We start from the raw sequence: 15,950 nt of genomic DNA on the forward strand, positions 1-15,950 counted from the left end.
CAAATGTCCTGAAACCCCAGTCCCGCCCGGTTGTCAGTCTGGTGTTAAATCTGGACGAAATGTTGGTCCACTGTAGCTTGCAGCAATTGTCGGACGCTAGTTTCAAGTTTTCGGTGCTGTTCCAGGAGTGTTAATAAACGGTGTTCGTGTGAACACGATCATTTTCCCGTGAGTTTCTCGAGAAGGTTTCGCAGCTGTTTGAAATTATTCTATTCACCGCCTCGAAGCGTGTGTACGACGGTTGATGCCGTAAGTTGTACTTTTGCGCTCCATTATTCAACATAACAAAATTTACTAGCTACTGAAATTCGTAGGTATTGTTTATTTCGTGAAAAGTATGTGCTAGTCAATGTGCTCCCTTGGCCGAGTGGTTAGCGTCACAACTAACATGCCGGGTGTTCGGGTTCGATTCCCGTTCTGGTCGGGGGAATTTTTCGTCAAAGAAATTTCCTCCGACTTGCACTGTGATCACGCGTATTCTTGCCACTCAGAATGCATTCAAGGCGTGTTACTTGGCATAGAAATCTCAACTAAGTACTAATAAAAATGACGCAAGTAATACTATGTTGAGACGGCGAAGTTTCTCTAGGAACGTTAGTGCCATTGAAGAAGAAGAAGATGTGCTAGTCAATGGCAACTCGCTAACGCTCGGTCGGACCTAATTAAAGGATGGTCTCGTATGTTTCAAACTAAGCGGGCAATCGGAGGACCACAAGTTTACTTGCGAGAGACCGTCGTTCCCGACGATGGGTCGACGTTTCGGTTCCTTATTCTCGTTAGATGAGGACTTCGCTCTCATTACATTGACTTCAGTACAAATTTCATTTCGAAAAAAAATATTAATAATAAAATTTGCGCTTTTTTTCTGTGTGGCATCTACATCCATGAGGTTTCTTTGAATAGAAACTATTGCTATATATTTTTTGCATGTATTATTTAAAGAGCTTTTGAATGTTTCCACCAGACCTATGAAAAGTGAACCTGAAATGTGAACCTGTCCATGAAATTTAAATTTCAGCATGTCGATATTCCACTACGTAATCATCATCAATTTTAACATATTATTTTTTCAGAAACAAAACGTTTAGCTAAACAATGAATTTGTATGGCTCGAAACTCGGCGATGATGATTGGAGATAGGTTAAAACACTAAGAGCCCCCGCAGACTGCAGACTGATTTGTGGGCCGATAGTTTGGTCGGCTTCTTAATCAGTACGGAGAGGTATGCATGTGCGCACATTACGCCGATTCAGTTGGGTCGGTTTTTGCACCAAAAGGCCGACCCGACCAAACTGTTGGTTGACAGAAAGTCTGTAGTATGCGAGGGCTCTAAAGCTCTCATTGTTCACCTGTTCAACACAAACGAGTAGCAATTTATTTAATCCTCGACGACCAAACGATTTTCTCTGGCCGCGAGATTGAAAATATCGGCAGACGAAGAAATCACATCTATTTATTTTTTACTTTGTTTTTAGAAATTTCCCACTTCAATTAAAGTAAAAACTAGAGAAAATCAATTTGAGTATTTTTTACATACCACATCGCCTGAATAAACCACAAAAACGTAAACATCGATTGAATTTTCTTCAACGCTTCATCTGATTCGCAACCCAAAAGTAACGTTTGACTGATCGATGAAATAACGCGTTCGTACGAAAACGAGGATAGGGCAATTCTTTCAAACGAACGATGTTCGAATGTTCGAATGGATAGATTTGCTTCGTACGAAACCAAGGATAGGAATGAGGGATACTTTCGAACGTTTTGTATTATAGGTGGCACCAAACGGTCATGTTGATAATCAGGGAATATCTTTTATCAAACGATAAATCAAAGAAACTGAGTCCTCTCGAACACATGATTACCTTTTCCCCGGAATGAGTTTATGTATTGATAATTTCGAAAAGATTACAACTGAAAACGATTCATCTTTTTTGCAGACAGGCACGAGCCGTAGGAGTTATTTAATAAAAACGATTTTTTCCAAAGAATCGGTTAACTCGCTAGGTATGCTGAATAGAAAAACAATGAATAAAAGAAATTGGAACAAAATATACGTGGGAAAAAAATGAAGAAAACGCTCTCATTTCGTGCTGTTGGCCGTCCTCCCCCAGGCATTTAAGTTGGGTACAATGACACGCCGCTGGCCGTTCTCGCGCTGAAGAACCTCCAACAGACTCATGCTCGGTAGCCAGGACTGAAAAATCAAAACAAAAAAATTAGGAAAAGGCTCCACAGAATGAAATATGCACCGAAGCCACCTACCTTGAAACGATCCGCAGTGGCGACAACATTCCGGTTCGGTTCGGCATCGTAGGCTACCGATTCGATGCCAAACATCGCACACATTTCGTGCACCACGTGACGCTTCTCCCGGTTCATAACCGGAAACGAGTAGCTGCGAGATTTCTGTTTGCTTTCTTTGGCCAACTTGACCAGCTCGGAGAGTTTTTCGTGAATCATTTTGATTAGCGCCGGGTCCTTTCTGGCGAAGGTCTTCAAAAATTCCGAATAGTTGGGCTGAAGCTTGGCGGAGATATCCGGGTTGCGAATCTGGAGCCCGATGGCGAGCCGTCGGTTGCGTTCCAACTGTCGGCATTCCTCGCTGCATTCCAGGCTGGCAAAGGAATTAAAAACATGAGCGTTAGGAGTAGCTGATGGATGGATAGATGGAGGGTACAGGGTGGCAACTCAACCAGGAAAACCGGGAAATAGCTAGGATTTTTTTTTCACCAGGAAAAACCAGGAAATTACCAGGAATTTTCATTCAAAACCAGAAAAAATCAGATGGATTTATTTTTAATTATAATGTCAATGTAGTGCTGTATGTTTTATATACATTGATCATCAATCAGAGAGCCAACGGAGCTTTCGTCGACGCTTTAGTCCCGTCTAGCGTTATGGCGAGTTTACATTAGGGAGATCTTTGTATAAATGGTGTATAAATTCACCGAAAATATGAATATATTCATTATAGAAGTTCACGCTAGTGTAAACGGTTGATGCGATTTCTATAAATCTCATCATATTTCTTCAAATGAATATATCACTAGTCTAAACCCACCCTTAGAGTCTCTAGTCGACACAAGTTTGATTTTTCATTTTACCACAAACTCAACCATAAAACATGACACATGCGTCATCCGCCATGCACTAACCAACACACAGTCGTCGGTACTGTTGAAATCATCTGTACTTTATCCATTTCCACTGAAACGTAGAATACAGAAACGAGTCAGGTTGTAAGGTCATTTGGGCAATCTTCCTTATCAAGTGGTAGACTTGATCTCATGACACGATACATTCTGGAAAAAAATGTGACGAAGACAGAGCTAGTATTGGGTACTGTAAACTGTGTCCTCACACGGTTTTGTTCAGTTCAGTTCAGTTTTTGGTTTTAAGGGACTTTAACTCGATGGTCATTCGTCCCTGTTGAAATTATTATATCTTGTCGAACAGGCCGGTTTCCTTCAGGAATCGAATCACTTTATTTTCGTAGGGTGGGGATAGTACTAACTCCAGGGGGAAGTTCAAATCGTTGGCCGAATGTTCGTTGTCATAGGCTTTGCATTCTGTTATTATGTGGGGAATGGATAGGGCTACACCCCAGGTGATGCAGTTTCGGGGGATCTTGTTTTGTGATAAGGAAATTGTGGGTAAGGTCCATAGACCTTACGGATAGCACCCATAGAAGGCACAGCAACCGTCACAACATCACAGTCCCGACCTAAACCCGCCAGTCTGTCGGCTGCATTACCAAGAATTCCAGAATGACCTGGAATCCAGCAAAAGGAAACATTTCTCTCTAATACGAAAATCTCAGTGGAGAGAAGCCAAGCGTGTTTGGTGGAAGCGGATTTCAGCTCTTGTAGACAGCTTGCTGAATCGCTGAAGATAACCACTGGTTTTCCAGACTGGGGAGGGTTGAGGGCAGAGACTTTCAAGAGAGCGTAGGCTTCCGCACTGAACATGGAACAACATGAAGGTAAGGAAGAACGGAATGAATGTATCACATTCACTGGTAATTCCGTAGCCAACCTTGCCGTTGACAACGGAACCATCAGTGAAAATACAATGAAATCCTTCATAACTCTCGCTTCACAATTTGAGAAAATGTTGTTGGATTTTGTATAGAGGGACTTTAACTTGATTCAGTAGGGAAAGATCTATTTTAGGAGGGGATTGGTTCCAGTGTCTAATTTTAGTTCTGGGTAAAATTGGTTGAAATTGGTCAAGGAATGTAGTTTTTGGTTGGCTCTCAGTACCAGGGGGACATCTTCGCGACCCTTAAGGCTAAGCCATCGTACAGCCTTGAAAACCACACAGACCGTCGAGTAGTGCTTGAACGGTAGCTGGCCACTTTCGGCCATCACTGCAGAGGTAGAACTTGTAATGAACACTCCAGAGGCAGTTCTGAAAACTCTGTTGTACAACGGACATAGCTTCTTTTCAACATGATTACCTCTGCTAAAAAAGCCAGTGCCATAGAACATTTTGAATAGAAGCCAGCAGTTGACGATTTCCATGATCGATGTTCTATGGGCACAGGGAACTCAAGACGCAATCGTTCTGATTATTTGGAGGCGTTTAACCGAAGTACTCCTTACGTAGTCTATGTGGTGATTAAAGCTGAGCGTTCGGTCAAGATAAACCCCGAGTATCTTGAGAGATGTACCTTCTACAATAGTCGTTTGATCAAGCATGAGTTTTGGTAACTTGCTGATCTTTTTCCTATTGTTGCTAATGTGTAGAAGTTGGGTTTTTTTCTGGGGAAATTGTGAAGCCTGTTTCATCAGCCCATTCTACACGGTTTTGTGCGGACTGGAAGCTCTAGTGTTAAGATCTTTCCGAATATGCTTCCGGACAGTGAAATAGCACCAAATACGCAACTCAGCAGAACTATTGGGTTGGGGAATAAGTTTGTAGCGTTTTTTTATGTATGAAATATTTTGTTGAAAAATTTCCTTAAACGTTAGTTTGGAAAAATTTTAGTGAAAAATTTCAAAATATACCTTTGGGGTAAAATTGATCAATCAATTTTTTTCATTATATTCTAGTGTTATATCCATGAAAATGTATAGAAATTCACCTATGGTAATATAAATGATAATTCAAGGGTTTATCTAATCTTATTTAATCCGCCTAAAGGTGCAGTCGGGCCTTTCTCATATTTCGATCTGAAGTTTGAGTTACAGGTCATCCGGTGATCGTCCGGGTTACCCTAATGTCGCCAAAAAACCCTTGAAATGGTTACCAATGAGCTAATATTGACAAACCATGAAGCTCTATACGTCGCATGATGTAATTTGGTTCCGGTCATAAAGTTGTCACTCTCGTCGGAAACCTTATGCGGAACATATCCGGGTTATGTCAATGAGATCATATATGTTTCAATTCATCACAAATAAGCTTGTTTCGAAAAATGATGAAATTTCATATGTTGGGTTTTGTATTGTTTTGGATTCTGGACTAAACTTGTTTCCGCCATATTTCCGAAATCCGTGGACCGATATGGATAAAATTTCGAAAGATTCTCAAATGAAACGAAATGGAGTTCCAAATAAAATTTCTCGCGACCGATTCTGATAAAATTGAGCCGCAACATTGGTTGTCTGGTTAAGAAAAAAAGAGTCTTTCATGGTGCTTTTTTGTTAAAATTGATTTCCTCACTTGTTACAAAAATAATTTTAACAATATGATTACTTTTTCATCTCATCAAAAATCGGCACAATATGCGTTGATATGTTTAGCGTATATTAATGTCCTTTTGATGTGTTGAAAATGTGTTTTTTATCGTGCTTAAAAATGTAAACGAAAATGTGGTTCAGAAAAAGATAAATGTTTTATGCAATTCGATGAGAACCACTGACGAAAAGTACCTACAGATAATTATTGAACGTGTCATATAGAAAAATTTTAAATTTAGTTTTAAGATAAGTGCGTTTGATCAATTTCACCCCGGTGATCAATTTGTCCCCGGATGACGGTAATCGGTCGGTACAAGAAAAATTGCAAGGATTTCGTTATAGCATTCGACGAAACGTTAAATAAGATTTCTCAAAAGCACTAGATGGATATTAGCGTCCGTTACTGGAATAAAACGAAGGGCGCGTTGGAATCCAGGTACATAGACTTTTGTGCTTTTCTAAGCACAACGCGTGCACAGGAAAGTCCAATCGACGGATTGTAGAAATGTTTTGAAGCTAAACCTAATACAGTAGAACCCCGATTATCCGCGGAATAGTCGGGCTAGGTCACCGCGGTTTACGAAAAGCTCGGATAACGCAATAAAGGGCTAAAAGTTAGGTGCAGACACAAAAAAAACAGATAAAAGTTCTACTGTATTTTGAAGAAAGCGAGTCAACTCAACATGGTACATTCCCATGTTAATTGGAAAGTAAAAAAGCAGTTGAATGAAGAAATCCGTGAAATCTGAGACAGCCAAAACTTTGACCTCACGAATATAGGTAGCTACGGTTTGTATGATGTACACAATTTATTCAAAGAAGAAATGAAAAAGACTGGTTGGAAAATTGATGAATTCCTTCAGTGCTTGTACAGCCTGTTTAACAACGTTCCGTCAAGACGAGTGGAGTGTTCTTTAACTACTTGATCGACAAAATTTCCCCCTGAAGTTTTGAGGAGTAAGGTGGATTGAAAACCAACCGGAAAGAGCCCTGGACATGCTTCTTCTTCTTCTTCAATGGCACTAACGTTCCTAGAGGAACTTCGCCGTCTCAACGTAGTATTACTTCCGTCATTTTTATTAGTACTTAGTTGAGATTTCTATGCCAAATAACACGCCTTGAATGCATTCTGAGTGGCAAGCTCTAGAATACGCGTGATCACAGTGCAAGTCGGAGGAAATTTCTTTGACGAAAAATTCCCCCGACCAGAACGGGAATCGAACCCGAACACCCGGCATGTTAGTTATGACGCTAACCACTCGGCCAAGGGAGCACCCCTGGACATGCTGCCGTACCTTAAAACCTACGTAGTCACGGTCAAAATATTGACCACCAATATTGACGCCCATTCTTGAGGAAGAATTGCAAGACCCGACGCCATCTCCTGAATGTAAATGAAGTTATTATTTATTGTCAGAATTCAATCGCATGAAAAGTCCATGCGAGATGAATGAAAATCATAAAAATTTGCTCTTCGCTTCCTTCGAGATTATTCTTGGAACTGAAACTAATTGGGACGAAAGCGTATGAAACGAAGAAATTTTTGGCAATAATTACAATGTATTCCGGCATGATCGTAATTTGAAACTGTCACATAAAAAGTCTGGGGAAGGCGTCCTCATTGCCATAAATGTAAATTTTACTTCTGAAGAAATTACAACTGAAAAACATAAAGAATTCGAACATGTATGGACCAAAGTATCAGTAGCAGGCGAAGTACACATATTGGCTTTAGTGTACTTTCCACCAGACTGCGCACATAAGAAATCATACGAATTATTTTTTCAAACTGTACAAAGTTTGTACAGAAGCAAAATTGCACATATATGGCGACTTTAATCAAAATAAAGCAGACTTTTTAACTGATAACGGAAATGAATCTATTCTACTTCCAGTCGTCGGCGAAAATGATACTCTAAAATTCATTTTCGACGAAATTGCTCTACTCGGTCTTAAATTAAATCCATGACTCCGCTCTGGAAAAACGAGACTTTCCACACAGCAATATATTACTCAATTTTTACGCAAAAAACGCAAGTGCCTGCTGACTGTGAGTATGTAGAAGTGCCGGAATGCAATAAGACTAATTTCGAAGCAATTAAATGTATTCTACGTACAATAGACTAGGAACATATGCTTAGTAATGAAGGAAATGTCAACCAATCTGTACAAAATTTTCAAGAATTTCTGAATAACATAATGTCAGAATTCGTCCCGAAGAAAAAAAGACGTAGAACTCGCGAAGACAAATATCCTCAAAAAGCACACAAAAAGTATAAACTAAAAGAATCGGATGAAAATTTATTTAGTTACCCACCTCATTTGTCAAAAACTGAATTCGGCCATAAATATCGCATATGAAGAATATAATCGGAAGATCGAATCTGAAGTCAAATCCTGTCCGAAGAACTTTTTCAATTACGTGGAGTCTAAACTTAAGAGCAATAATATTCCATCACGTATGCATCTCGACGAGAATGTTGCTAACACTTCGAAAGAAATATGTAATCTTTTTGGCAATTTTTTTTCAGGAACTCTATACCACATTCTCCGAGCAAAACCGTGACCGAAAGTACTTTTCATTTCTACCGGAATTTTCCAACGACATATCTGTGAACAACATCACACATCAGGAATTAAAGGGAGTGTCACATCAAATTGCATCACGGAAAAAACGCTGTAGAAATTTAATTTTTAGGAATTATATCTTCAGCTTTCGCTTATAATCAGATAAGAGTGTATAGATCACGTTGGCCATGCTTCACTGTCAATTTTTCGTAAATTTGGAAAAATGTCGTTGAACGAAATAGAGCGTCGTGAATTAATCCTGTGCACTCATTTCGAGAATCCGGAGTTGTCACATCGGGACATCGGTAAGATGCTGGGAATCGTCCAATCCACGGTCAGCAGAGTACTAAAACGATAATTCGAGAACCTAACCATCGACTGGAAGGTGAAGAACGGCAAAAATGGATGCTCCGTCAGTGAAAAAGATCACAAGCGCGTAGTTAAGCAGTTTAGACGTGATCCGAGAAGTTCGGTCCGGGATGTCGCCAATAAGCTGAATTTGTGAAGTTCATTCGTTCAGCGGACCAAGCAGCGGGAGGGCCTGCGTACATACAAGGTTCAGAAGGCTCCTAACCGCGACGAAAGGCAAAACATGGTGAGGAAGACGCGAGCCCAGAAGCTGTACACCGAAATGCTGACGAAGCCGCATTGCCTGGTAATGGACGACGAAACCTACGTCAAAGCGGACTTTCGTCAGCTGCCGGGCCTGTTGTTCTTCTCCGCAGAGGACAAATTCAGCGTTCCGGAGGAGATTCGCAAGCAGAAACTATCCAAGTTTGCCAAAAAGTGCATGGTGTGGCAAGCGATCTGCTCTTGCGGAAAGCGGAGCGCCCCCTTCGTGATGACTGGCACGGTAAACGGGCAGGTTTACCTTAAGGAGTGCTTACAGAAGCGCTTATTACCACTATTGAAGCAGCACGAGGGCCCGACCATCTTCTGGCCGGATCTCGCTTCGTGCCACTATTCAAAGGACGTGTTGGAGTGGTACGAAGCCAACGGAGTCACCTTCGTGCCAAAGGAAATGAACCCGCCCAACGCGCCGGAGCTTCGCCCAATAGAGAAATATTGGGCGATTATGAAGCAGGCCCTCCGGAAGAACCCAAAAGTTGTCAAATCGGAGGCGGACTTCAAGAGAAAATGGATTTCTGTTCAAAAAAAACTACAACCTGACGTTGTACAGAACCTTATGGACGGGGTAAAGAGGAAGGTGCGAGCATACGGGCTTGGGCTCGAAGTATGAATAAAAAGAAAATGCCAAAAGCTGTTTAATAGTTTTTATTTGACTGTCTAAAATTTTCAAAAGGATCGGTCTACTGGGCGAGTTTCTACAGCGTTTTTTCAGTGATGCAATTTAATGTGACACACCCTTTATATAAAACACTAAAAAATCTGAGTCCATCGAAAGGCCCATGTCCTGACGGAATTTGCACCAGTAATCCTCAAGAACCTGGCTGATGAACTTACGCATCCTCTTCATCTCCTATTTAATATGTTTTTAAAAACTGGAATATTCCCAGACAAATGGAAACAATCTTCAAATCAGGCTCAAAGTCTGACATCCGTAATTACCGTGGCTTTGCTATTATCTCTTGCATTCCTAAATTATTTGAATCAAATATTGATGAAAAAACCTTTCAATAAGTAAAAAGTCGAATTACATGTAGACAACACGGTTTTTTCAAATGCCGCTCTACATCCACTAACCTATTAGAATTCGTCACCTTTTTACTAAATGCAATGGACAATGGCAAACTAGTCCTATAAACGGACTTTAGTAAAGCATTTGACCGAATCGACATCCCGTTATTAATCTTCAAACTGGAAAAAAATTGGGAATAGTACACAGTCTTTTGAAATGGCTTAACTCATATTTAATAGATCGCGAACAAATAGTTCGTTTCCAAAACAACCATTCAAACACCATTAAAGTCACTCCGGGAGGGCCGCAAGGGTCCCATCTTGGCGCTCTTCTTTTCACTTTGTACATTAATGGCATTCCCTTTACTATTAAGCGTATAAATATACTCATGTATGCTGACGACATGAAGCTTTTCGCGGAAATGACAGCGACTATGAAGCATTCCAGAATGAAATAAATGTATTCTACACGTGGTGTAAAAAAGCCTCTTACAACTTAATGCAAAAAAATGTAGTGCAATAACATTCAGCAGAAAACAACAAACACCAAATATTGTAGAATCCCTAGGAAACTAAACTGTAAAAAAATGCAGAATAGTCAGAGATCTAGGCGTCATTCTTGACTCTAGACTCACATTTATTGAACACTACAACTTCGTAATAAACAAAGTAAATAGAGTGTTAAGCTTCATAAAACGCTTTGCACATAACTTCCAGGACCCATATACAATAAAAACATTATACACCACATATGTAAGACCTATTTTGGAATACCGCAGCATTGTATGGAATCCTTATATTGTCGCACACGAAGAACGCATAGAGACTGTAAAAAAACAATTTCCTTTTTTATGTACTTCGTAAATTGAACTGGACATCATTCCCTCTTCCCTCATACGAGGCACGCTGCATGCTCATCAACATACGAACACTTAAAGAACGTAGAAATCTTTCAATGCTTTTCTTTGTAAACGATCTTATTTCACAACGTGTACAGTCAGCGGAATAGGTATCTGGCTTAAACTTTTATGTACCAGGACGTCAATTAAGAACAAGGAGCTTATTCCAAATAAAAGCATCTAGAACAAATTATGCAAGCAACGCTCCTGTAGATCGCATGATGCTTATGTGCAATCGTCATTGCGACAAAATTGGCATCACAATGAATAGAGAGCAAATTAAAAACATGTGCCGTGGAAATAACAATTAGTATATAAGAAAACATCGTAATAACATATGTATGTAGTCTACATTTGATTGACGAAATAATGTCCCAAGAAATAAATAAAACACAAAAGTATTGTAAGTACAGTAAACATTCGCTAAACCTTGCTTCAGAATGAGCGAATTTTTCACTTGAGAAATTCGTCCTTGCGAAATGTTTTCGCTAAAGTCATTCACATTGAATTACGAAATCATGCGAATCTGTCAAACTATCGTCCTTACAACAAAAACAAGTTGTACGAGATTGGTGAATCAAATTCATATTACTCACAAATGTGAGTTCAAGTATCTCGTTAACAATCTCTAACAATTCAATGTTAGAAAATTCAGTAAAGTATAAATAGAAATTCGGAAAATTATTTACTATCCTGCCGCAAGCTTAAATATTGTTTACATCGATCCATCGATGTGAAGCTGAGCAAAATTTTTCATATCTTGTTGCACCCATCTTGATTGACTTGTTCCAACTGTCAGTGTACCGTGAATTCGTAATTTTTCGCAGCAATAGCTTGGGAAAATCTATCTTTTTTCGGTACATATTTTGCAAGTGATCCCGCGCTTCGTTCTGATTGGTTAGCGAAAAAAGTTCGCAAACATTCGCATGAATTTGTGTTCATTGTGAAGGATTGAAAAACAAGCTTAATGCGCGATTCACATACAACTTCCACGTCACGTTCACGTTCCGTCACGTCACGTTGCGTCAAATATTCTTCCATGCAATTCCTATTGAAGCATTCACATACACCAGCAACGGCAATGGAAGTTTCGCATTTATTGCGATAACAGGTTTGAAATATATATTTGAGGAAATTATTTTTCTGTAATTTAATCAAACTTTTTGTCATGCGAAAACAACGTCAATTTTCATAACATTTCAAATTACCTTCGAATGCACCTTACAGCAAATCTTTCATTTGAATATGGCATCGATTGTTTACAAAATTCTGCTTTTAACTGGTCCAAGGACCAGTTAGCGTTCGCCCTGTTAAAAAGTAGACCAACCAGGACCAGAGGCTGTTGAGAATAAATTTCTGTCATGGAGAAAAATGAAGTCTTTAAGAAAAATATCTAGATTTTTTGACAGAACTATAAGATTATTTCTTCGAAAAAAAGTAGGAACGATCCTTTGTCGTTGTCGTGACACGATATATTTCTTGTATCGATCCAGCAGTTATTAAAAACTATCCCGATGTCGCAAAAAGTGCATGCATTCCGCTTTTGAACATTTCGTGGAGAAAGGTAGAATCAGTGATATCGTGGCGGACAAAATTAAACAGAAATTCGTCGATTTTTATGATACTCTGGGTTCATGCGATATGCTAAAAAGCTATCGTCGAAAAGAAGAACATTAGGACATCTTGTAGGTGAAGAAACTCATAGACGCAACGGGAAAAGAGTATGTAAACTTGTTTGACTTTGTCAAAGGGATCCTCATTCTGTCGCATGGCATGGATAAATTGGAGCGAGGTTTCTCCGTGAACAAAAATGTTCGGTTGTAAACCAAAATGACCAGAGCTTGGTAACTCAGCGCATTGTTCACACTGCCATCTTGGATGCCGGTGGAGTTTTAAATGTTGAAATATCAAAAAGTCTCATCCAATAAGCAAAGGAGCTCTTCTAAGCGTTACGTCGAGGCTCTCAAGAAGTTCAATCAGGAAGATGCAGATAAGAAGATTTGGCGGAACGGAAGCGCAAAGCGGCGCACGAAGCGAAGAAGTTGGAGGTCAGAAAGGTACAAATACTTGCGGATGCTCAGAAACAGCATCAAAGAGCATGCTTAGAGTTCGCATGTATATTAAAAACTAAGAATTTTTCAAAATATCTACCAAGAAAACTAGAAATTTCAAAACACAAATCAAGTTGCCACCCTGAGGGTATATACTTACGTTTTGTTGTTTTTCGGCTTAACCGGTCCAATTATATCACTGAGCTCCACCGATCCGCCACGTTGCATCTCCAGCATCGAGGAAGCCAATTGGGCGGAAGTTATCCGGCGGTATTCTTTGCTAAAATCGTAACACGTTCTCATTTGCTTGCGATTTCCGCACTCACATTGGACCTCGACCATTTCCTTGCATGGCAAATCCGTTGGACATTCGCCATCGTGACAGGGTGCTTTGCACTGATGGGGACAGCCCGTACGCGTGGTTGTACAAGACTGCTTGCAAATCGCTCCTTCGGTGAAGCATTCATTTTCATGACAGGGTTTGATGCACTTGTGGCGGCCACATGGCAGTGGTTTCGAACATGGAAGCCCACAGCTGAACGAATCCTGATAGCAGGGAATCGTTTTGCGTTGCTCATGTTTCCCGTAGCAGAATTGACTGGTTAAAACCACGCACGGTGGACAATCCGGATCCGAGTGGCAGTTATGGAGCACGGGATGGGTACACCGGTGGGGTCTGGTGCAAGGTTTATCGCATAAAGGTTTTTTCGTTCCGCAAGGCACTGGTGGGAAAATAACGCTTGCCCCACACTCACAGGTCAACTCATCGAAAGACGTCCGATGACAAGCTGAGCAGGATCCTTTATGACACGGCTTGTCACAACGATGTCGACCGCAGGATAGCATTTGCGAGCATGTTTTATGACAGATGTGATCGATATCAATGCAGCATTCCTGGTTGCATTTGTGTTTACCACAAGATCTCATTTTTGTGCAGCGTTTCTTACACTTTATACCCACGCCACGACTCTCCAACTCTTTGCATTTGATCTGCTGATCCATATGACCGCAGCGACATTTCACAACCGTTGATTTATTGCATGCGGAACATTGACCCAAGTGGCAGCGCGCAGTGCACAAATGACGCGATCCTGGGTTCCCACAAATCAACTGCTTCCCACAAACGCCTTTGCACAACGGAATCGGATCCAAACATGTCAAACGCTCATCAGAAGCAACGGCTTGTTTCCCGCAAGGACATGACGTTACCATCTCAGGCGACAGTGCACATTTCCCACAAGGCCCCTTGTGACAAATTGCCATACATTCGTGATTTTTACAATCAAGCTCGGCTTGACAGACCTTCCCACAACTAAATCGGGTGTTGTCCAAGTTGATAACATTACAGCTAACATTTTTCTTCTCCTTCCCACAGTGGCACTCGTGCTCTAAAGTCTCGACACATTCGTTGCACTCACCGCTGTGGCATTTCTGCTGACAACTATGGATCCCACAGTTCAGAGGTTTTTCGCAAATCGATTCACACATAATCTCTTCTTTTTGGCTACATTGCATGGGTTTAACGGATCTACCGCACCCACAACTGCGCTGGACCATAGCCTGACACGGAGGACAAGGTCCCGGATGGCAAAGCAGTGTGCACGGATGTTCACACAACTCTTCCCGAGCACACAGCTCCCCGCAGGAATGTGCCACATCAGTTCGGTTGTACTGTGGATTCTTCTGCTTGCCACAGAAGCAATAATATTCTCGTGGGATCTTTTGCGTTATGTTCTGACAAGCCGGACAGCGCCAACCTTCGTCGGATTTGGAGCTGCTGGCCCATTTGGTAGTGCAGTTGAGATGTAGCACATGATAGCAATTGGGACATGACCAAATGGGTTGCGCCGGTCTTACTAACTCACAGCATACGAGACATTCCAGTTTGGAAGATTCCAGCTCGCGTGTAAGCTTCTCACGTTGAGAGCATTTGGACAAGATTCTAGCCTCCAACTTATCCAAACGCGCTCTATTCCGCTGATAAACGTTAGGTCTTCGTTCCTTCATCTCAATCTCCTTATGAACTTCGCGATTTGTGTTAAACTGTCCGTTGTAATTGTCTTGCTCTTGTCTTTGATCACGTCCGTTCCGACCACCACCATACCGATTGCCCGAATGTGGCTTCCATCTACCATTCTGCTGGAATGGTCGATTCTGTTGATGTGGCCTAAAACCATTCCCCAGGTCCCTTCGATCCGAGTAATTCGATCCTTCATAAAACCTTCCTTCGTCATCGCCCTCTCTCCTATCACGAAAGGTGTTCAAATTTGATTCTCTGTTCCTCCCAAATCCATTGCGGACCCCGTTACGATTGTTTCTCCGTCCATTGTTCCACTTCGATCCATCATACTGCCTTCGAACCGCTCCTTTCGCACGCTCTTCACTCCTAGCGTCACTGTGACCATTGCTTTGATCCTGATCCCGCAGGTTATGTTTCGGGAAGCGGGGGAAAAACTCTGTCGCTGTTGGTTTCAAATTGGATGATTCAGGTGCAGCCATTGGCGCTCCCGATTCTCCAGCTCCATTTTGGCTGGAAAAATCGTGTACGGAAGCTCGCGCGGCAAATTGTGACACGAATTGCTCGAAACTTTGATGTCTAGCGGAACTAGCAGACGACGAACCTTCCCCACCATCAGCCATTGCTGCTACTGTTGCGAAACGCAACGTCGCAAGCTGGCTTGTTTCGCTTGTCCAACAGGAACTGGGTCTGATCCCCTCAAGGGGGTGAAATGTACCTACGATCAGCAGTGATGGATGGTCTCCCTATAAAGACAAAATATTTAGATGTTTTGTCATCACGCTGCAAAGTTGTGAAATTCGCAAACGTAAAATAGAGCAACACAAGAGAAAGTTTTACGTTTATGTCATGAAAATTGCAGTTTGAAAATATTTACTCTGCACTGAAATTAATGCCCCACCATCTTACACTAATGAGAGCGACACTTACCTTAGCTCTAAACTAAATGAGGAAAAAGGTCAGGAAACGAGAAAAAGAACTTAAAATAGTCGAAAAACTATAACGGTGAAAAGCTGTGCAATATTACACAAACTGGTGGTGGTCGAAGACCATCGCCTCTGAAGCGGTTTGGGCGCTTTGACAAACGGAC

At 41.2% G+C, this 15,950-nt stretch overlaps 1 protein-coding gene across 1 annotated transcript; it reads right to left on the reverse strand.

The window, feature by feature from the left end:
- Positions 1-1,789: 1,789 nt before the first annotated feature.
- Positions 1,790-15,950, reverse strand: LOC129778758 (protein shuttle craft). Its single transcript, XM_055785858.1, has 4 exons — positions 15,791-15,950; positions 13,004-15,606; positions 2,266-2,617; positions 1,790-2,197 (listed from the first exon to the last, which is right to left on the reverse strand). Exons 2-4 carry the CDS (start codon positions 15,481-15,483, stop codon positions 2,084-2,086), a joined length of 2,946 nt encoding a protein of 981 aa, XP_055641833.1. The 5' UTR covers positions 15,484-15,606; positions 15,791-15,950; the 3' UTR covers positions 1,790-2,083.

This window comes from Toxorhynchites rutilus, chromosome 3, assembly GCF_029784135.1.
Source record: "Toxorhynchites rutilus septentrionalis strain SRP chromosome 3, ASM2978413v1, whole genome shotgun sequence".
Classification (NCBI taxonomy): Eukaryota; Metazoa; Arthropoda; class Insecta; order Diptera; family Culicidae; genus Toxorhynchites; species Toxorhynchites rutilus.